The sequence below is a fragment of the Ruditapes philippinarum genome, unplaced genomic scaffold (assembly GCF_026571515.1).
Source record: "Ruditapes philippinarum isolate M1 unplaced genomic scaffold, ASM2657151v2 ctg1257_1_1_1_1, whole genome shotgun sequence".
NCBI lineage: Eukaryota > Metazoa > Mollusca > Bivalvia > Venerida > Veneridae > Ruditapes > Ruditapes philippinarum.
In genome coordinates this window covers 105,494-129,516 of record NW_026861919.1, presented here as the reverse complement: position 1 = coordinate 129,516, position 24,023 = coordinate 105,494, and the positions used below count along the sequence as shown (strand labels likewise).

The window sequence follows — 24,023 nt, the reverse complement described above, 5'->3', positions numbered from 1 at the left end:
ATAGAGAAGTCCAAACGGTGTGCGAAATTTGAATCAACTCTAAATGATATTCATGCTAATTATCGAACGAATGCCCGAACATTTTATATGAAAGTCCTGGAACAATCAAGCATACAATTGTTTCATATTTCGGGTTGTCTCACAACGTCTAGGGAACCAATTCTGTTTACTCATAGACATCTGAAATATATAATCCCTCCTACACAATCAGTAAATTATTCATTTGAAAGCTTTAATATCAAATGACTTTACTAACACGTAAACTTTTATATAAAAGCTTTTTCGTGCTTATGATGCTATTTGTCTTTTATTCAATTCTCTCCTTTTTAATCTTTTCGAAAAATGTAAAACAGAATATAATAATTGAATTGATATGGCTAAAGTAAAATGACAATTTGCAGTTTTTAACTAACACAACTAAAATTGCTAAACAATTAAGAATTTATCATATTTAAACAATTCTTTGTCAATTAAATCGCGCCTGCAACATTTTCAATTTTGTCGTGTTGGACGTTCTTTAGAGATTCCGTATTTCTCTATTTTCTTGTTTTATTGCATACGATATGATATTATTGTCTTCTTAAAGCAATTTATTTGTTACGTAAAGAAAATATAATTCTAAGACGGCTGTAAACTAGCAGACATTAACAAATGTTTATTGCCCCCCATAATGTAATAATCATGAACTGTTGTGTCGAAAAGTAGATTCAATGTAGAAAACAGTCATGTCTTAAATAGTTTCAGTCACAAATATCCACTAATATGTCTGAAGATCACTTTACTGTCCGTCACGATTTATGATGTTTGGAATATGCTTAATATAAAACAAAAATAACTTAACCATAAGAGCAATATTAGTTGTAATATAGCCTTGGCGACCGCTCTCTCCTTCAGTCAACAACTAGTTGTCTTATTCGGCCTTGTTTCGGTTTTATCAATGAAATGTTCTCATCTCATTATCAATGAATTAAATGACAAAGAAATAAAAAAAGATCATATGATATTATCTGAACTGAATGGCAATTGCACTTCTATGATTTCAGTACTGAGAATTTTCATTTTATATATTAAGCCATATCAAATCTTGATAATAAATATATAGCAGCCATACTGGCATGCGAGCAGTTCCCGTACAGAAGCAGTACCCGTATTTTTCATTTAACGGCTTGATTTTTACATGCATTCTTCAAAAATTCATATCAAATCAAGCAGATACATAAACGAGACAAAATCTAAGTGTCAGTTCGGCAGTACGTATAAAAAGTCTCATTTTAAATCAATTTCACCTGTGCGTTGTCAAAACGTGACCTTGTTTTATCGGGGGAGATTCCGTCCTTGCGCGCATGCGCAACATACTTACACGTGAGGCATGTTAAAGGGTTTTCCACTAATACCACCTGTTTACAGATAAGAAGGCAATGTGATGAAAACTTGTTTAATTATCAGAATTTTGACCAATATTACTATATAAAATAATTTTATGGCTTTGATGCGTAAAATATTGTGCATACAAGCATGCCATCGCATGTGAATGCGTTGGGGGTAACGGTACCGGGTAATAGATACACGCGTTTAGTCTACTTTCTATTTCCTGAATTACATCTATTTATCTCTTAGAAAATGGTCTGTTCAACAATTATAAATGAAAAAAAGGTCCGATATAATAAAATTGTATAATTATAATGGGTTAAATTTTATGTACGGGAACTACTTCTCTTCATACAAAATAATGGATAATTTCTGTACCCCATATGAGGCCTCATAACTAAGGGTTATTCTATATTTAGAACATGATGGAATTTCCATGATTTATGTGACGAGCCGAATATTGATGTGTAACATTCAAATTTTGGTGAGTGAGCGTAATAAAAAATAATGTTTAAGTAACTACGATTTTTGTACGGGAACTGCTCGCATGCCAGTATAGTTTGCTAGTATTTTATTTTTTTACAAGACCTTTAGAGATTTATACCAATAATCGGCGGTATTGCACGGTATTGAAGGTGTTTAGTTAACGTTTAAATTGTAAGACGATGTGCACAATGGTGTCAAATGCAAAGTATTTTCTGCCCAACTTTTAATCTAAGATTGTTTACAAGCATGACACTTTTATCAGGAACTTTCCCTTTAGCATTTTTCACATACATTGATTTTATCCAAAGTGGCAAATTTACCCTTACTAATACGAAAATATTGACATGAAAGCTTTTTTGTGATAATGATAACATTTGTCTGTTTGTTCCATTCTCTGTTTATTTGATCTTTTCCACAAATGTCAAGCAGTCTAATGGCTTAATTCTTATTTATTATGCATAAGGCGCTTACAGATGTCATCTGGAGAGACTGTAATTCCACCGTTACACAAAGCAAGCGTTAATCGACGAGTAAAGAGGGTCACACTACTTGAATTATTTTAGTTCAATCTAATTTCTAAATGCACTTCGAGACATTTTTACATTCTCACTCAATATTATTTATTGATAATGTGTTCAATCTTCAATCAAATTTAAGAATTTATGCTAGGGGGCGTGGACAGTAGCCTACAGTTACCACCACCGTCCATTGGCTCAACCAAGCCGAGGCGTTCTTGAGGGATTCTGTTTTATTCTATGTTATATGATCAACAATAATTAGCAATTGCAAACACTAACATTCTAATGTATGTGAACACATTATAGCTACAATTATGGATGAATTAATCTTTGACACATATTCTTTAATAATTGAGTTTAAGATATTACTTAGATTTATATGATGCGTAAAATATGTGTTGAATTTATCAAAATGATACCGGCGGTAATTTGATAATATACATTTATATAATTATTCCATGCATCAATAATGTGATTAATTAATCCTAACACTACTGCAATGAATACGGCGCTTACATAATATACAAGGGGTAAACTTAATTACTGATACTCTTCTCTTAATCAATATGTTTCCGGCGATTTGTTCAGTTAAATCGGTAAAACAAAACAACAAGCGGGAAATATTAATTCCGTATCATGTAGTGTTTTAATCCTCTTAATCTTGATTCCCTGTATAATAGTAATGTTTAAGACGCTTGTAAAATGTATAGACATTTTGCCTTTATTGCCCCAGAGTGAATAGGATTGTCTTTACGAAATTACTTTTAAGATCCAATCTTCCTTCTACCTATCAGTCACTTTAGTGTTGTACCGAATACTTTAGCCCCTTATGGCGGAGGTTTTGCCTTTACGGGTTGAGGCATAAGCCTTTTTTCTATGTATTTCTTACCTCTAGCAGGTGAGGTGGTTTCAACCCTTGGCTTTGCTTAAGTTTATATCCAGGGTAAGCCAATCCTGGTTCGTCCCCATATGACCTAAACTATCTAGGTGCGCCGTAAAACCAAACAAACAAACAAAATTTGAAAGCTAGACATATAACAACTGACGACAAATGAACACAAATTATAATATATGTATGACGTACAAGCTATATTTTCGCAGCTGTCACACATTGTCTTTAAGCAAGTGAAATGTTAAATTGTGTACCTAATTTTTGTATGAAATATTCTTTCGATTGTCTAAAATGACCGCTAAATTTACATTTTAGGCTTTTTACAATAAAATAAAATATCTAATTTATTATCATTAAGTCAAACAAGGCAAAAATATTTTAAACGATACAATCATAAGCAAACGTATTCACACGATTAAAAATTACTTGAACGGAAATATATTATGCGGACTTCAAGTTAATTGCGTAAGATATGATATTATTTTCGATATTATCGTCTGCTTAAAACAAACAATGTGTATTGGAAGAAGACAACAATAAACTAGCAGACGCTTACATATGTTTTATTGCCCCCGTGACGAAATAATCATCATCAAGTTGTGTCGAAAAGTAGACATTCAATGTAGACAGCCTTTTCTCAAAATGTTACTTGCAAATATATATATCTATTTTTTTGTCTTTTAGATCTCTTTACAGTCTGTATTGACTTTTAGTAAAATTTATGATGCTTGGAATATCCTTGATAAAAACAAAATAAAGTTGAAAACTTTAAAGTTATCAAAATAAAGTTGATAACTTCGGGATCATTGATGCCAGCACTATTAATTGTTGAGAATTGAGTACCGCTCAATCCGGTGCTAGGGGGCGTGATTTTTTACCATAAGAGCAAGATGAAATAACATTCCCAGACAAGAATTTATAGTCCTTTTCAAAAAAATAAATGGAGTAACACACTATCACTATTGTCAACCCCGTTAAGCAAACAATCTGTCATGTGACCTCACAAGTTGTTTTTTTTGGTATTATTCGCTGTATGCTCACATGCTTGTTATCATTGCTTGAGCTAAATAAAGTTTATGTTGTTGTTGTTGTTGTTGTTGTTGTTGTTAATATAAACGAACATTAATTTGTATATGTTAGTACAATATCGAATAAACATAACAAATTCCTGTTCACTTTGTAATTCCGTGTAAACTTATATCGGTACGTCATACAAACAAAACACAAATGGACAACTTTCATTTATTTATAATCCCATCAGTCAAGGAATAACACTTTGGATGACAGTTTTTCTGTGCTTAGACTTCTTTAAGGAAATGGATTTCAGATAATAGACGATAAGACGATTTGTATTGTTATTTTCGCGTCTTGTCTGAAATAAATTGACTGAAAGCAGATTCTGGCGTTTGTTAATTTGTGATGAAATGGGACTGACAGACTATTTATAATGATAATGGTAAGTTAGAGGAAAACACCTTAAGAATGACTTACTGTCAAATGATGAAAAATTACAGGAAATGAAATCAATGTGGTCAAATGTTCAAGTGTATATATTCATATCCTCTAATGGTTCTGAAGTTGTTGAAAAGGAAACTGAAATTGAAGAAAATAGAAATAGTTATCTTCAAGAAAACAATTGATTGAAAAATTATGTATGAAAACTAAAATATATATACTTTGAACACGATTATAGCTTTGGTTTACATTGGTGAAAAGTGTAAAATACTATGTTTTACAATTGATGCATGCATTTGAATATTTTTTTAAATACATATAAAATCTAAAAGAAAAAATCAGTTATGTAGAATGTAAATTGATACTATAATGAAAACAATTTTATTTTATAAAATGCGATTAAATTAAGAAGATTAATAATTTATAAGCAGTTGAAACATATAGGCAAAGAGGAAAAAACACGATATGCACAAAAAAACTATTATAGTTTAACCAAGAACGTAAATTGATGCAATAATAAAAACCTTTCTATTCCACAGAAAACAATTTATTTTAGAACAAAAATTACGATTTGGGTTGAATCGTGAAATATTTATGTGAACTCACATAGCCCTTAAATAATTCTAATATTTGTTAACTCGCCCAAAATAATTCAGTATTACATAACAACTGTTAGAAATTCACTGTCCCGTTCATAGTAACATGGTGGGGCTAAGAGTGAGGTGTGGTGCAACATTAACCGGTTTAAACTCCCTAGTTGTACTTATGCTGCTGACCCTTCCAAGGTGGCGCCCCTCTGTGTTCCTCTGGTGTATGTCATGTTTCTTCATACTGTTTTGGTGACACATTTTTGTGTCTCTTGTTGTTTTCTCGTCTACGGTAAGTATCTTTCCGTTTGTCCCTAGTTTTATTTCTTTAATTTTGCTCCCCTCCCCTTTAGCGAATGTCCTATCCCCTTCCCCTGTTGCCTTTTGATAAGTCAATCATTTAATTGTTTTCTTTGATTTTAATTTCCTTGTCGGTTACTATTATTTCTTCTTATGTATCATTTTCGTGCCTTGCGCCCTGTCCTGTTTTTGTTTGTAGTCCTCCTGGGCTCCTTGCAATAGTTCTTGTTGCTGGGTCGTGTGGGAGTTGCGTTCATTGAACGTCGCTTTTCCTTGTTGATCTTGTTTATCATATTTTATACTCAACAATGTATCCTCATTATACATATAAGATTGTTTTCAAATTGCTACATTTGTGATGTTTCTTAGTATAATAAAGCACTGCTTTGTTGCTCTCACTTTTGAGTAATGTCACAATATAATAGTTTTATTCTAATTTATTATATATAAGACAATTTCAGTGGTCACCGTACTCGAAAAGGCATTATTCTCTCTAGCAAAGATAGTAATATGCATACTGTATCGGATTCGTACACAAAACACGAAATTTATTAGAATTTGTAATCGCTCTTCGTATTTGTATTACTCTCCGAAGTACACTTATATTTTAAGATACAATCCATTCTTCTTATTATTTCTTTTGGCTATGTTTTATTTCTTTTTAGATTCCGTAAATTGACATTGATCTTCACTCGATTGTCGTTATGTTGTTGGCAGCATAAGCATATTGTGAGCGTTTAATTTGTTGCGTATTGTCGTATGAGAGATTACTTTTTGAACATGTACCAGAACACCGAGAATTGTACTTCTAAACAATAAACAGTTGTAAACCCGAAGAACGTTTTCAGCAATAATTTGACAGATTTTTCAATTAGGAAAAGTAACAGTCAAAACACTTATAAAACCGTTGTTATAAAATTCTGATCTTTGAACATCGTGCGAAATGATTTCTCCGTTTAGATGAACTACGAATAATTTCATATTAAAGGCATGAAAGACTTTCTTAATTTCTAGTAATTCATAAACTGTTTGATAACTCTCTTTTACCACAATGATCAAGATATTGACTATAAATTGGTTTTAAATGAGAGTTTGAACCTGAAACTAAAGTCAACAACAAAGATATAGAAAGCAAATTAGAACCAATAGTCTTGTTTAAATTAATATCTGTTAATTATACAGCTAGTGTTCGTTGCTTAATAGGGGCCTAATAGGAATACCACTAAATAGAGGGTGTTTTATCTCCACGGTCGGTCATCCAAACCGGCTCTCATGAAATACTTACCAAGAATCAATTATTTCTCCGCATTAGACTACTAAATAAAAATATCCTTTCTGAATCAGCGGTGAGAGACTGATAACCATGAGACTCAATGTTTATGATCAGTTGTCATGGAGAAAATACGCCTCAACAAGCATTTTTTGAATTACAAATCAAATGCTCTCTTTCTGTTGAGCTATGTGGGCTGATGATATATTAATAAAACAATTAATAAATTAAAGCACATATTAAATCTGTCCAACAACTTTGCAATTTAGGAAATTTTCACAAACTAAGATTAGACTATTAAAATTTGCTACAATTTACTAATATGATTGGTATTTGCATTATCACGTTCACTTTGTATTTAATCGGTCTTTATATTGTCAAACCTACCGGAAATTAGCTCTGTCTTTTTTCTGTATAAAGCTAAGACATTTAAGTAACGATACGAGTTTCAATTTCCCAAATTGTAAGGTATCAGGCTATTTTGTTGTATTGCTTTTGTGTGTTTATCTTGTGTTTTTTGGAGGAAATTATTCCAAAACTGATATCTATGTTTTTAACTAGTTTTGACACATAAAGTTCAATTATTATTTTTCTTCTCATAAGTAAGATACATGTACATGTTTATTACATTAAGCATAGCTAAAACCTTTTGATTCTAATTTCATCGAATAGCTTTAAATATGCTTTATAAAATGATATATTAATGTACATGCCACTACGAATTAAATTTACTTAAACGTTAAACTATTAAAAAAAGAAAGCGTTCAGCGCGATATGACCAGTGTTGTGTTAATGTGACGTTAAACCCAAACAACAGAGATACACACATTGACAAGAGTGTAACATTATTTACGGGGAACGCTTTTTTTCTATAGCAAAAACTCTCTAATACATTTACAACGAAATTGTTCCTAAAAAATATTTGTACGACTATTCTGTTGGCTTTCATAATCATAACTTCAAATATTGGCGAAACTATTTTTAAACTTTGATTTTGAAAATAATACATAATAAATATTCATATAATTTAACTATCTCGTGCATGTATGTATAACACTTATTTTCTTGCCTGTGTTAAACGTAATCGAAATGATAAGATTTTATGATTCCTATCAAAATTTACACTTTCAAAAGAAAGGCATTGGTGATAACGTATGGGGAAAAATAATTTGAAAGTTAATGCCTTTTTCTCAGATATATATATAATGGTGTCTCTACATACGGAGTATAACGTAACATAACATGGAATGTTTGAATTCCTCTATTATACACATGTGTATATTCATATACATGTAAATGTATATGCGCAAAGAACGGTGCAAAATAAAACATATGCAATCAATAGTACATCACATTTGAAGTAGAAAAAACAACAAATCATTATGCTGTCCTACAATTTTATTCCTTTGTATACCATACTCTGTTCTACTATGTTTTAATTCTTATTTATTACGAATAAGGCGGTTCCAACTGTCACTTACGCGAATTTTAGTTTCCTTGTTTTTGCTGATAATTCCGCGGGATACCAAAATATGCTTATGCAAACATAGATGAAGTATTGTCAAAACAGACGGACAGTCATGTAAATTTATATATATATTCATAAATAAACCATTTACAATTTCATCCTCACCAACATATCTGTCATTAACTTAATTATACTTTTATTAAAGTGCATATTACCTACATCCTTCTGTTTTATGTTTCGTATGTTTTATATAATTATATAAAATAGTTTGATAAAGTAGGGCCCATACATTATAATTGCTGAACATTTTTTCTTGATGATTACAGTAACACATTTTACATACAGTTGTCATCGCGTTAATTACGTGGTTATGAAAATTGCTGTTTGTTGCATTTTGTAGCAGAGATTACGTAACCGAGTTTTTCAAAAACTGATAAGCCTGATATGGAATATTTTCACAAAATGGTGCAACAAATTATTAATTTGATCTCAAAAGATCTACAAAAGATTTTTGACATTATAAGATGAAATACTGGAACTACTTTCAGTCACATGGTACAATGGCGGCCTCCATGTGCAACCTTTGTGATAAAACCGATAAAGATATTTCCTTTGTACAGTAAAGGTAAGACTGACAGTGATACATTGACAAAAGTCAATTTCCTTTCTAAATAAGGCATAAACAATTTTTGCAGTACCTTACTTTCTCGAGAACGAATAGTGTCCTATAATTAGGGCAAATGTTTCCAGAAATATTTGAGCATATTTTCAATAACTCTTAAAAATCAAATGAAAGGCAAATGGCAATACCTGCATTTTTAAGAATGCATGTTAACTTAATTAGATATAAATCACTATCAATCTAGCAGCGAATACATGTATTACGTCTTGGTTGCTATTTTTGAATTTGTTTGTTGAGAAAAGGATATTTTTCCTTGTACTTGACTGCAGTATCAACGACCTTATGTTCTAGAAAAAGATATTTTCTTGTCATCAACGAAAAATTCTTTGTTAAACCTTTAATATGTTGGGTTTCTTAAAGAAACTTGTATAACTCCAATATTTAGAATTGTAGAATTATAGAATTGGTCATTATCGCAGTATAAGCAAGATCACAAGGGCCCGATGACAACAAAATAATTGCATTTGAATAAATAGCTTAAGTATTTTAAGAATTTGGTATTTCAATTCCGAGAACAGAGCAGTGCTACCATAATGTCATTGAACAGAAAGGGATCGATTATATCTTTACACAACTGACTAAACAAAGGTAGAACATTTGAATGATGTGTAAAAGATTCCGCCTTCTTTGTTAATTTTCACCGTTATGCACGGCTTGTCTTCAAAAGCCGAATGCGCTTCATATTGCTATTCTTGCTTTAGAACAAATTCAATGAAATCAGGATTGGAAACAGCCAAAAAAGTACTATATATGTGTAGGAATACAAATTTCACGATTTCTTTAAAGACTGGATTTATCGTCAGTCTTATATCAATACATAACGTGATTATTAATAATAGGAATGTTTTAATAAAACTTAACATGTATCAACAACCAGTAAGGGCCTTGTCAAATTGCACGTTTGTTAGCCTAGCCTGACCAAATCCAAATAAATTTCTGTTCCAGAACATTGAAAGAAAAAGAAACAAGAAAATGAATAAAAACATTTTGTCAATATTGTTACAATGTAGCTTGCTTAAATATTAAATAGACGTAGTATCAGTTACAAATCTTAGAATTCGATATTCTACATGTACATGGCTACTTAATTTAAAATGCAATCCGTTTTATATCACTTACATTTAAAGGTACACGGTAAGTATTAATGAAAGATTTTTCAAAACGCTTAACTTATAAAACGAGATTACATGTGTATCTTGACGATAACATAAAAAAAGAAACTATATTTGACAAACCGCTAATAACTCTGTAACGTGTTGCTTGATTATAAAGTCTGTGAAAATGATCTTAACGATAGGTGAAAACATTTGGTCTAATTTATTACTGGAACCGACAGTTTCCAGAAGAAATGTCAATGTATTTCGATGTATTTCACTTCTTGTTTTTATAAAAAATAAACATCAAGGTTTTTGAAAGAATATAGTGTCACAACATTTCATGTATATAATCGCTTTAAGTACTATAAATTACATATATAGTCAAACGTTAGGTTGAAGGCAATATAAATAAAAATAAATCATACATGACCTTTATAGACAAGTGGTCATTATTCGGAGTTCACTCTGTTGTTTTTTATGAATGAAGGTTTGTGAAATATTAGTCTTTATTTACACGGTGGTCTTTAATCGGAGCTGGTCTTTAACACAAATTTTACTGTAATGGCCTGTAGTTTATCTCATGCTAAAATACGTTTTATGAATTTCAGCATGGAAGTAACTGTCAAGCAGTGAAAAAATAACATTAACATTACTGCTACATTTTATTTTGTTCTTGCATATCATTCATAACACTTGAGGAAATAAAAAATCAACAGTTACATTTTTATATACAATATCATTTCTTTAAAATAAATATACCACAACGAAATAAAATGACTAAAATCACACTTCTGTAAATATCTATGACATTTTACACACAGAATGGGAATGTTGAACATTGGTTCGTAACACCATGTATAAAATATATATAAATAAACACACAATAATTTGATAACAACAAGACTGAATAAAACAACATAATCATATGATATAAATACGTAAACTTCCTGTATAACAAATGAATGTAACGGAATTTACAATAGCATACTATAACAATTGATATCACAAACTTATAAATAAGAAATAGCATATGTTCATCTTTATTTCCCATTCAATCTTAACAGTATTGTTTTAGCTTTGCAATTGTATTCATCCACAGTTAAAACATTGATAAGCCCTTTGCCTACTGTTTGCTAAAGGGTTTTGCCTTGCAATGTTTTTGATACAGTCCAAAGTTCAAACAGTTCAAATTTAAAAGAATTGATATATAAAAATACAGTAGAACACGAATTACCAAATAGCATAGCCAGAGTGTACAGACGTGCAGGCTGGCTTAGGTCTTCACATCTGAGAAACGCAAGGTTCCAGTTGATAAAGCGTTAACAGTTAACTTGTTTTTATATCATAAAATAGTATACACTGTACTTGTCATTCACGAAGGAGAATAAAGTAATACATATCCAGAGCTGAGGCATTGAATTATCTGGATAATGAGATAGATAGATAGATATATTGAATATGATACTTTAACCACAATGATCTAAAAGCACACACTCTCAAACATTCTGTTTTTCATTTGTTTCGTTACTCTATACAAATACATGTATCATGAATAAGATATATGTGAAACCTATATCGATATATTAAGAGTAAAATAATAAAAATAACTTCCAATTCATTTGCTAATTCTTGAGCACGATTCAGTGCACAACCATAGATAAAGTTTATACCCCGGTCACATATTCACGGAATACGCCCACGGAAGAGCCACGGATTAATTCCGGCATCGTCCGTAGCTACCCGTACTGGTCAGTAGCTCTCCGTATTGTAACCGTAATCAATCGTAGTTGTCCTTGTATATCCGTAGCGATCCTTGACAATTTTTGAACATGCACAAAAATTTGCTACGGAAAAATCAACCGTAGCGTATCCGTACTAGTCCGTATTAATCCGTACTGATACGTACTGGTCCGTACGAAAACCGTACTAGTCCGTATTGATTCGTAGTCCACCAACTTGTCAAGGATTTCCACGGTTTTGTACGGAGAACTACGTATTTGTACGGTTACCCTACGTATAAGCTACGGTTTTAATACGGATTAATACGGCATTGTCACGGAAAGCCACGATCGTAATACGTTGTACTACGGAGAGGCAAGGATTAGCACGGTCTTATACGGTTTATTGCGTTGCAACACGAAACGGTACGGAATGGTACGGTCCACCACTGTTTAGTACGGATGAATTAAGTATCATGTACTTTTTCAAGGGTATAAATACTACCTTCTTGTTAAAAAACAGACATATTTGCGGAAACATTTAATAAATGATAATTGCCATTTACTGGCTGCAACTTTATATTGAAATGGCTCAGAATGCGGAGGCAGTGGTCGAGCTGCTTGATGACATACATAGAAGTAAATTTATATTAATATCGTACTACAATTCATAAGTAATAGAATAACATTTAATGTTACATATTTTACAAACATTGGATCGTGAAATAAGAGTAAATATGTACATAAAACGAAGTGTCTCATAAGCCTCGGAAGCTGGCCCTTGAGTGATAATAAGATTAATTAACAAGCTTTTTACATATTTCTAAAACATAAACATCACGATAATTATTGTAATTGTAAGATGAACAGCAAATCTTAAAATTAAAAGAGAAGCAGTATTGATCAACATTTTTCATTAATGATTACTAGTCCATATCTAATCAGGTAAGAGAAGACAGACGAGATGGTGGACTAGAGATGGGCTTTTACGAAGACCGCTTCATGTTGTAGTATGAGGCTCTCATGGCCGAACTTGTTGAGGATCCAGGGTCCTTCAAGAAATTCACTTTAATCGGACCTGATGTGTCTCGGGGGTCGGACTCGATTAGGCCGAGTCCTCTCCTACAAATCATTGAACTCTGCAATTCGTTTTATATGTGTTCTTTTCTTTTGAGGCATTTTGAAAATGAGCAAGCAAGAGGTTGTGGACGGATGTATTAGGTCCGTATAGATCCGTGGCAATTCGTTCTTCTCCGTATCAATACGTTCTTCTCCGTATCAGACCGTACTTATTCGTACTAACCCGTGCTTATACCGTAGCAGACCGTAGTGTATCCGTAGTGCGTCCGTCCTGATTCGTGTCGCTCCGTATCGAACCGTGTCGGTCCGTAACAATCCGTGTCTCTCCGGGGGCTTTTGGTGGTAAATCCGTCGGACTCCGTACTCATACCGTTGTGTGTCCGTACTGGAACCGTAGCGGACTACGAAATTTCACATTTCCGTAGTAATCCGTGAACGATTAGACCGTAGCTCTTCCGTGGCATTATCCGTGAATATGTGACCGGGGCATTACAAACCCTTTATGTTTTATGTCATTTATCTAATATATTCTACCAGAAAGGCTTAACACTCAGATATGAAAAAGAAAAACGAAAAGCAGTAATCTAAAAATAGCTACCTTACATATGTCTATCTATAAGCATACCTTGCATTTGCATGAAAATTAAATTAGATATATTTGTAAATAAATATGAGGTGCTTTAAACATGTTAAACAACAAAAATGTACGGAAAATGCAGCCATTGCCTGTAAACCTCCTTAATTTCATTTTTTTTAAATAAAGTAGTCTCAATTTTTTATTTTGGTTGGGTCTTAACGTTGCTCAGGTGCCCCATTTGTGCATTTTTGTCATGCACTAGTGGACATCTAAGTAGAACAACCGATATTACGTAAGCTAGCTTGACAAAATCAGTCTCGAATAAAACAGATGTGAATAAGTCTCGAATAAAATAGATGTGAGTCAATCTTGAATAAAATAGCTGTGAACCAGTCTTAATAAAACAGCTGTGATTAAAAATAAATGGTACAAAAGCATATCGTGCTGCTTGGTCTGCTACTGTAATATATCGCACTAAATCATTTTGGCATCGTTTTAAAAGAGGCAAAGTTGCAAGACATGCATAATTATCAATTTGAGTTACGTCCCTTGGTTAAGCATGGCATGTTAATTTTGGTGGTGGAAAAGGTTAACTATATTAAGTACAAAGCATTTGGAGGTTTCGTGTTGCTGTATTGTCACAACAATTCAAGGACAATTTAAGGACAGAAAGTATCTTTTTTTGCAATTTCATAAATTTTTTTGCAGGTATACTTGCTTAAGGAGATGTAGTGGGATAAAAATATGCCCTTCAATAACAGTAAGAGATGTAATTGGGCTTCCGAGATCAAACAAATGTTATTTGAGAACGGCTTTGAGGGGAAATAGGTAATTCATATGTAATTCGTTAAGATATCCTCAAAGCAAACTCAAAACACAGTAATATCGCCAGAAAACAACGTTTTTGTACTTATTATTTAAAGAATAAAATCATGTTATTAATTAAATGCGCTCAGCGTGCACTTTTCCGCTGTTGTAGATATAATGATGTGTGTCAACAATATTTTGTTCAATTGGAATGATGGAAGAAAAAATTTGAGTGACCTATCCCAATTATGGGGAACGTAAATGATCCGTTCCACGTGATGCATTGAATATAATTAGCCACTGGCCTTATAAATGAATTAATATGTTGTTGTAATCATGACTTCATAATTATCGATTAGAGTTAAAGAAAAAAGAATTGTTTTTATTCTTTATATTAAAAAAACCAACATATTATTTTTGAATAAATGACATTTGTGCAACGTTTTGCTTGAAACCTAAAACTTAATGTACTGATCATCAGCATGTTCATAACCAGGTTATTTTGGGAAATTGAAACATTTATTTTGATATAAATTTCAAGGTGAACTGAAATAAGAAGCACAAATCGTAGGCTTATTCCAGTTTTGATTTCTTTAACTATAAATTAATGTAAAATTATCTTACAACATGTTATGCATAACATCAAAGACTAGAAAAATGTATCACAAAGATATTGTGCGCTTGTTTAGAGTCCATATTACTTGGACGAGCGGCTTGTCAATGTCTACGTTCATTTTATACATGACTTTAAAGACTTTGTTCTTGTTTTTGTTACACTACGTATCAAGAAAGCAGCTTACTAAAATGAACAAAGGACATTAAGACATTAACCATTGCACTGTTACATTATATCATAACTGTATTAAATACTTAATGTTGACTCAATAAACGATGTCCATGATTTCAATGAGTTAAATATATTTCCTAGTTAATATTGTACAATATCATATATCCTTTTCATCATCAGAGAAATACACGTGCTCTCGTGCTTGTTTCTGGACAAATTCCTCTTTTGTTTCATAAGTGGGTTGTGCATATTGCGTAAAGTAGTCAGTATTGAAATTGACAGGGGCGTCGTATCCGTACCCGCTGTCATTTACTACGCTACCATTTTGCTGCACTGTCCCATTTTGATTTCCATAATTATAATGGTCGTCATAATTCCCATAGCCATAATCATCCGTTTTGCTCTGTATGGTGCCGTTCTGTTGTGAAAAGCTTTCTTTGTTTAAGCTCCCGTACGAATTGAATTTATCCTCTCCTTTAAGCGTATCTTCCGGTTTCCACGCGTTGTCTTCCGGTGGTGGATCAGCCCACTCCTGTTTATCACCGGAAGCGAACACAGCATAGAACGCAACCCCAGCAAAATGGACACAGCTGGCTATGATAAAGACGCGCTCCCAGTCGTCTGCAGTCTGTATTATAAATCAATTTATAGATTATTTTTATTGTGGTGAATGACAGAAATTTAGACAATCTGAGATTATCAATTTTATACGGTGTTCTATTATTATTTTTATAACATGATATTTTCGAATTACTTGCTGTTTATTTTTTAAAACGAAAATAAAAGATTACTTTTCATACACATGTCAACTTTATTTAGTAATAGGATTTTATTACATGAAATGAATTTATTTTCAAGCAATGTTCGTACATATTTTTCTTAAGAATAATTATAGTATATTTCAGATATATACACCAAAGGGAAATAAATCGTATTCAGCATATCTTCAACCTTTTTATTTGTTTGATGTGTTTTAGATGTTAACTAACCTCGTGTTTGGTCAACTGTTCTGTGACAATAGGGCACAGCATTCCGGCAATTGTTCCAAACCCATTACTAAAGCCCATCAATATACTAGCATAACGAGGGGCTATATCTAAGTGGTTTACATTGAATCCTGAAAAATATCACAAAACAAAAATCTTCCATATCAAGTGTTGTTGATGGTATTGTTTAAATCAAACACGAAAATGAAGTAAAAACAGCTGCATGCATTACAGAAACAAGAACCGGTTGAACCGGGTGATGCTCCCCGAGAAGTTTTTGGACACAGGAGAGTATAAAAAAATGAAAATTGCAAAAACTCCAAAATTAGGCAAGGCGGAGTTATGTTTTTTTGCACTGCACTTCTATTCAATGAGATCTATCTATCTATAAAGTTTCCTGATGATATCTCTTATAGTTTTAGAGTTATGTCCCGGGTACAATTCAAAGTGTAAAAATGAACAAAGGGCAATAACTCCAAAATTAGACAAGGCTTTGTTTAGGTTCTTTAAGCATTGCAGTTCTATCAAATGATTTCTAGCTACCTACACAGTTTCATGTTGATATATCTAATAGTTTTAGAGTTATGTCCCGGACAAAAGTAAAAAAGTAAAAATAAACAAAGGGCAATAACTTCAAAATAAGGCAAGGTAGAGTAATGATTCTTTAGCACTGCATTTCTACCCAATGAGACCTATCTATCTACAAGGTTTCATGTTGATATCTCTTATAATTTTAGAGAAATGTCCCGGACAAAGTTCAAAGTGTCAAAATGAACAAAGGACAATTACTCCAAAAGTAGGCAAGACCGTCTTGTGTTCTGCAAACCTACTTAATGAGATCTATCTACCTACAAAGTTTCATGTTGATACCTCTTATAGTTTTAGAGTTATGTCCTGGACAAAGTTCAAAGTGTGAAAATAAACAAAGGGGAATAATTAAAAGCATAGGCAGGGCAGAGTGACGGTTCTTGTGCACTGCACACCTACTCAATGAGATCTATCTACCTACAAAGTTTCATGTTGATACCTCTTATAGTTTTAGAGTTATGTCCTAGACAAAGTTCAAAGTGTAAAAATAAACAAAGGGGAATAATTCAAAAATAAGGCAAGGCAGAGTTACATTCCTTGTGCACTGCACACCTACTCAATGAGATCTATCTACCTACAAAGTTTCATGCTGATACCTCTTATACTTTTAGAGTTATGTCCCGGACAATGTTCAAAGTGTAAAATAAACAAAGGGGGATAATTCAAAAATTAGGCAAGGCAGAGTTACGGTTCTTGTGCACTGCACACCTACTCAATGAGATATATCTACCTACAATGTTTCATGTTGATACCTCTTATACTTTTAGAGTTATGACCCGGACAAAGTTCAAAGTGTAAAATAAACAAAGGGGAATAATTCAAAAATTAGGCAAGGCAGAGTTACGGTTCTTGTGCACTGCACACCTACTCAATGAGATCTATCTACCTACAAAGTTTCATGTTGATACCTTTTATACTTTTAGAGTTATGTCCCGGACAAAGTTTAAAGTGTAAAAATAAACAAAGGGGAATTATTCAAAAATTAGGCAAGGCAGAGTTACGGTTCTTGTACACTGCACAGCTTCTCAATGAGATCTATCTACCTACAAAGTTTCATGTTGATACCTTTTGTTGTTTCAAAGTTATGTCTCGGACAAGAAAAGCGGACGGACGGACGGAAAGACGGACGGACGGACAAGGCGGCGACTATATGCTCCCCCGAATTTTGCGGGCAGCATAAAAAATAATTCAATTAACAAATGACCTTTTCATAAAATTTATAAGTTTCTTAAAACCATTTATTGTTAACTCTAAGAAAATTCTTATTATCGGAGATGAACTAGAGATTAAAATCATTATATTTTAAACAGGAACCAAGACCTGGTTAATATCATGGCCGCCTAAGCCAAGTGGTTAGGTTCGTCAAGTTTAAATCACTCGGCTATCACCTCAGCGGGTTCGAATCTCGTCACGGACTTTGGAGTCTTTCATGTAACGATGCTATCCAGCTAGCTTGCGGTATGGCGAGCGATTTGCACTAAAGAATTGAAGATTTGGGAAGGAAGGTAGTATTATAAAATAGAAATGAATAATCAAAAGATAAATATATGAAAATACCTGATATTGCAAACCCACTGAATCCAACAGCAAGTGTGAGACACACAATGGCAGTGGTTGTGTTACGTGTAAAACCTACACCTAACAGGAAAACGGCCTCCATACCGAAACCTTTAATAATGTAAAAAAATAATATTTCCCAGAATTATGATACATAGGTCGTTTGTACTTTTACAAAATTAATCGTATTTTGCCAATTAATTTGAATTACTCTGAAATTTCATCGTGTGCATAAAACAGGTCAATGAAGTGGCTAATTCAGAGGTTACCTATCCCAACACACAATCATTATCAACGTAACGTTATATAACAAAACAACTAATAAATACATTTTTATTAGACTAAGGCGCATTGCTGGAAGTTGAATCTTGTTCTGCGCTTAGTACTCTTGCGAATCCCAGATGCTGTAATTTACTTGTTTCCTAATTTTGAGAAATATACTAACTACAATGAAATAAATGCCGACATGTCTATATAAATAATCGCTGAATACTGGTACAGGTAGTCCCTATCAATCCCTGTTATAATAATAATATACAAAAGTTTCTACACTATGAGAAAACTAACATTTTACCTCCACAGTTGAAGATTTTCCTAACAACTGTTGTAGAAAGTATACCTCGGCGGCGCAGGTAGTCAGCTATAAAACCTCCTATCGGAACAATAATCGCCATTATAAGATGTGGTAGGGCGGACAGAATACCACTCTATAAATAGAAATAAAGTCAAGCATTGTCAGAATAAACTTGATGAAACGTGTTTTTATTCCCGTCTTGATATGAAAGTTTAAATACTTAGCTTGTGTTTGTTTGGTCTTAACCCTTAATTTAAAGATCCTGAATGTTGTAATTAAGGTTGTTTCACATTTAAGTGAAAATTTATATATGTATATAATTATGCTTCTAAAACAATTTTCAAACATCGAGAACAGGTAAAATATGTACTGCAAATATTTGTCCACATTATATATAATCATTAAAATATATGCATTCATTTCCTATTGAAAAGTATGACTTAGACTTTATAGAAAATAAATTTCTAATTACCTCATTTTATTAAGTAAACATGAAATGTAAATTCGGTAATACCTTTACAAATAGTGCTCTTTGGAACTTACAATATTGATAACTTTTCATTTTAGCATTATATTTATGATATAAAACCATAAAAAAATAAGTTGTAGGATCTTTAACACTTTTTTGTCATATACATGTGTATATCGGCGGTCCGTGTATCTTTACCTGCTTTAATGGATAACTAACCAGTAATTATTTATTTCTTCACATGTGACCGACTGCTAATACCATAAAATTATGATGATGAAGCAGACGACCAATAGGATTAATGACCGAGATTGAGAAAGTTTAGCTCCATTTTACTATGAATTATTTCTACAACCGTTCAACATAATCTTATTACAATTTGATACAAACTTTGTGGAGAGTTGTTGGTATAAATAACTTGAAAAGTGATCTATATATGTTTACCTTTGACAAATCGAAGTCAAATACTTCATTAAAATAAGTAGGTTGTTCTATAATTAGCAGGTAAAATGTCCAACTTCTACAAAAATTTGCCACCATAATAGCAATTACTGGCATGGATTTGAAAAACTTTAACCATGGTGTCTTCATTTCCTGCAATAAAAAAATGAAATCGTCATTTATGCGTCAAAGATAAGATTTAATTGTCTTAAAGAGACATTATGCCTTCGAAATGAATACACTTTTCTCCTTTCAAAAGGACAACCGTTACATTTAGGTTTTGGAGTGTGTTTATCACCTGCCGAAAGTAGCGCTGTATGTAAATATATTTGTTATAAATTTTATAAAGGTAGCTAAATGTATACATATCTATAAATATACCTGATCACTATAACATAAAAACAAACATGTAATTGCTAATCGCAACTGAAGTGAAGGATTATTCATCTTGTTAACTTATGAGTAACCTCTTATAAACTATAATAGGACATCAACAATTAAACAGATTTCGAAATATAAAAAATGAAAATATTTCTAGGGCATAATGGGCCTTTTATTACTGAAACAATTTTGCCGCATATATTTAACATTATTTTCAGTTTATCACCTGTTTACCTTTTATAAGGTACAGTTCTTACACATTTTCTTTACAATTGATGTCTTCATTCAATGCAGAATTTCGATATACAACAGATAAGGTTATTAAAGAGGTATGAAGTTTCTCTGAAAAAGACACTTTGTTTACGTACCTTGCTCAACACAGATGTGTTCTCCCCAATACAAGTTTCAATATAAACGCGCTCATGTTCAGTTATGTAAGGATGATGGCCTGGTGTGTCAAATGCTAGAAACCACCACACGACTGCCCAAACTATACCCATAGCACCTGTCAACAAAGTTTAAAAAATGATATATTTTTTCTTTACGTCAGGATGTATTTAAAAATTTCGTTGTTTGTTATTGTTTTTTTGTTTTTGTTTTTTTTTGCTGTTTGTTTTTTTATTATGACATGTCTATAATATAAACAAAAGATATAAAACTGAACATGAAATGTTCAATATATCAAATAAAGGAACATACAATGCAATAATTAGTATTTCTTTTATTATATTATACTGATAAAAAGTATACTCCGTATACTACAGGTTTTGAGTATTCTATGCATGAATATATCTTACAAAAGTGCTATAAATTTCGTAGTCTAACTGAATACTGATACCCGGTTATGTTATACCCTAAAGATCTAGTTTTTTTTCTTATATGGTATTTTTCAAGGAGCTTCAAAAATTGTCCGAACACTTTCATAAGCAAATAAATATCAACATTTATCTAATTGTTGCATATCATTACATATATGTTGTAAATTATGAATTGGTTAAAACTTACTTTTTTGACCATCTTTTTTCCGATATTTTATGAAAATACGGGATTACAAGTATTAAAAGTCAATACTAATCGCAAATTGTTCAATGATAGGAAACAAATTTGACACACAAGTCTTGACTGTATTAATGTCGTGTTTTTATTGGCATTTGATAGAAGCAGAGCTATTGTTTATTGCTTTATAGGAGTTTTATTTGACAGAGGGTGCCTACAATACTGCGGTATAACAGACAGTGAGAAGAAGATTATTGAAAACAATGGAATTCATCAGTTTCTAAGAGACAGCGATCTAGAGACGTAATTGAAACTATCGAGTGCTCTCATCCCACAGAAACAGGACTAATATGATACTTGTTGAAGGCCCTTCCAGATTTAATTAAGACAACGAGACTTTGCATAACAACGATGATTCCAATAAACAACTTTGGGAATGCCACTGAACACATTCCTTTATCATTTTATTTGTAAAGAAAAAACATCATGTCATGTTACAAAATTAAAAAAACTAATTTAAAATTTAATGAAAAAAAAAACAGTTAATATTTAATGTAAAAAAATGTGTGATCCCTCGGAAGCATTACTCACATCAAAGTGACATGAAATTTGCAGACTCGGTTTGCTTGAGTCTGTGCATGAGGGATAATGAATGAGTGCAACACCCCCCCACCCCCCAGCACCGCGTTATAATTTTTTTACTCACCACCTTTAAAAGTGTTAATAACATTTACTACTTACCAAAGACATAGAATCCTGACTGCCAGCCAAAACTTTTGGTAAGTATACCAGACAATGGCATTCCTATAACAGCACCGGCATAGGATCCTGTAACAACAATTGTGCAAGATTCAAAATACAAATCATCCGTTACTTTATATTGTATTGCAGATTGTATCATAAATATCACGATGCTCAAGTAAAATCAATTTAAACTTAAATTTGAATGAGAAATTTAGATTTAGTTAAAAAACAAAGTGTAAATTTTTAAACAAAATATTACAAAGAATATTCAACATCACAATTCAATCATTAAATTAAAGTTTACCACAAAAAGCAGTCGTTGCTAGTTTGGATCTTTCAAGGGGTGGGGCCCAGTGACTCCAAATACCGTGACAGGCTGGATATGTTACACCCTAAAAACAAACATAAAAATATATCACATAATTTTTGGATTTTTTAAAGAAAAATTACGACATCGTCAAAGGTTCTTCAAAGTCTGCTTTTTTTCAAATGTTCATAATGTATTGGTCCACTAACTAACTATACTATATTTGATTTACTGTGCAACATTCTAAAATCAACTTGACAAAACACTAGTCGAATGCATTTAGCCACAAAATATAACTAAAGGTAAAATCCATTTTACATGAGATCTATGTTCTTTCAAATCGTCCCTTGAAAATCTGGCAAATAAATGAAAAGTAGATATACAGTCAAACCAGTGTTAAAAACAAACTTCGAATAAAGACTACCCTGCAAATAAAGACCACTCGATAACACCTTCATTGATAAAAATACAATAAACTCCGAATAAAGACCACTTGTTTATAAAGACATTGCATGGTCTCTCCTTAAAGTGACCTTAATTCACTGTTTGACTGTATTGTATAGGCTATCACCGTTAAATTAAAAGCTAAAAGTATATGAAACATTCTTGTAGTTATAATAAACTCACCTCAACTAGACCTTGAAGAATTCTTACACCCATCACTAAGCCATAATGAACTTGGGCGGCTCCGGGAATAAAGAGATTTAAGCATGCTGATATCCCGATGGCTAGACCAAAAATTCTGAAATAATATCACAAAAGCAATAAACAAAATTTTGTTTGAAGGCATATTTATACCCTAAAATGGTTTCTCAAACGTGTTTTCAAAGAAACTAAATATTACCTAAAAGTATCACATTCTTATCAAGCTTAATGTACTTGACAGTCCTACCGAAAGCTTAATTCTTAAATAATAGGATTTCTCACGATTTCCCTTTCATCCTGAAACATCCAAAAGCGCCATATTCAATGTTAACTGATAAAAGCAGGCTTGAATCAGAAATATGTCATTCTAGATTAATCTGAAGAAAACCTCCAGGAAATTGTCATTAAATGATTTAGACAGGTCTTATCGTTAATGCAGACTATGTTAATATGCCCATCATTTTCCCTAGACTGACTTTTATATTTGTTGAATAGAAAACTATAATAATATAACATGTACATATCAGGAAAATGTTTCATAAAGGCAGAGAATACTGTGTAATATGTATATGTCAAACGGTATTTATAAGCGGAGACTTTTATTGTCGACAAAAAAGGAAATATGGTGAAACTGAACGTTGTATTAGGAGGAACAATGAGCATGTCATGAAAAATATTGTTTTGGTAAATTATTCGTGTAGGTCAATTTGATTACATTCCGCAACGGGCACTGATCTTATACTAACAAAAATACAATATAATCTAGAAATGCCGTACAAAACTTAATCGCTTTCAAACATATATTTTCGCAGTGTTGGCCCAAATGACAAACGTATAATAAAATCAAGACATGTAATTGGTGTCGATTTGTTCCCTATAAAATATTTAGATATTCATACAAATTTGATAGGCAAAACTGGCAAAACCTTCTTCAATACATGTTTAATTGTAATACCGTTAAAACCAAACAAAAACTAGTCAATTCTAACAGCAGAATGAATTAAATCTGACATGGTTAGTACTTACCTCGAGGCTGGTAGTCTTGAGGCTAGGTAACCTCCGGGGACTTGTGTTATTATATAACCCCAGAAGAAAGAACTGTCTACAACGCCTATAGTCTCCGGAGTCCACGTAAATTCAGGTTGCTGATAAAAATCAATATAAAAATAATATACATGTATATACATAATATGTGAATTGTGAATATACGGTTTCAAAATATACTATTTCAAACGCAATCTAT

At 32.3% G+C, this 24,023-nt stretch overlaps 1 protein-coding gene across 3 annotated transcripts in view; it reads right to left on the bottom strand.

The window, feature by feature from the left end:
• Nucleotides 1-13,416: 13,416 nt before the first annotated feature.
• The window catches only part of LOC132717368 (vesicular glutamate transporter 1-like), a 71,428-nt gene continuing 60,821 nt past the window's right edge, over nucleotides 13,417-24,023 (bottom strand). For all 3 annotated transcript variants that reach the window (XM_060700819.1, XM_060700818.1, XM_060700820.1), the window contains 10 exons: nucleotides 23,807-23,925; nucleotides 22,763-22,877; nucleotides 22,133-22,220; nucleotides 21,826-21,912; nucleotides 20,457-20,593; nucleotides 19,711-19,860; nucleotides 18,798-18,930; nucleotides 18,224-18,334; nucleotides 16,082-16,209; nucleotides 13,417-15,720 (listed from right to left, as the gene is read on the bottom strand). In XM_060700819.1, coding sequence (XP_060556802.1) covers nucleotides 15,250-15,720; nucleotides 16,082-16,209; nucleotides 18,224-18,334; nucleotides 18,798-18,930; nucleotides 19,711-19,860; nucleotides 20,457-20,593; nucleotides 21,826-21,912; nucleotides 22,133-22,220; nucleotides 22,763-22,877; nucleotides 23,807-23,925 — 1,539 coding nt within the window. In that variant the 3' untranslated portion in view covers nucleotides 13,417-15,249. The remainder of the gene's footprint in view (nucleotides 15,721-16,081; nucleotides 16,210-18,223; nucleotides 18,335-18,797; nucleotides 18,931-19,710; nucleotides 19,861-20,456; nucleotides 20,594-21,825; nucleotides 21,913-22,132; nucleotides 22,221-22,762; nucleotides 22,878-23,806; nucleotides 23,926-24,023) is intronic.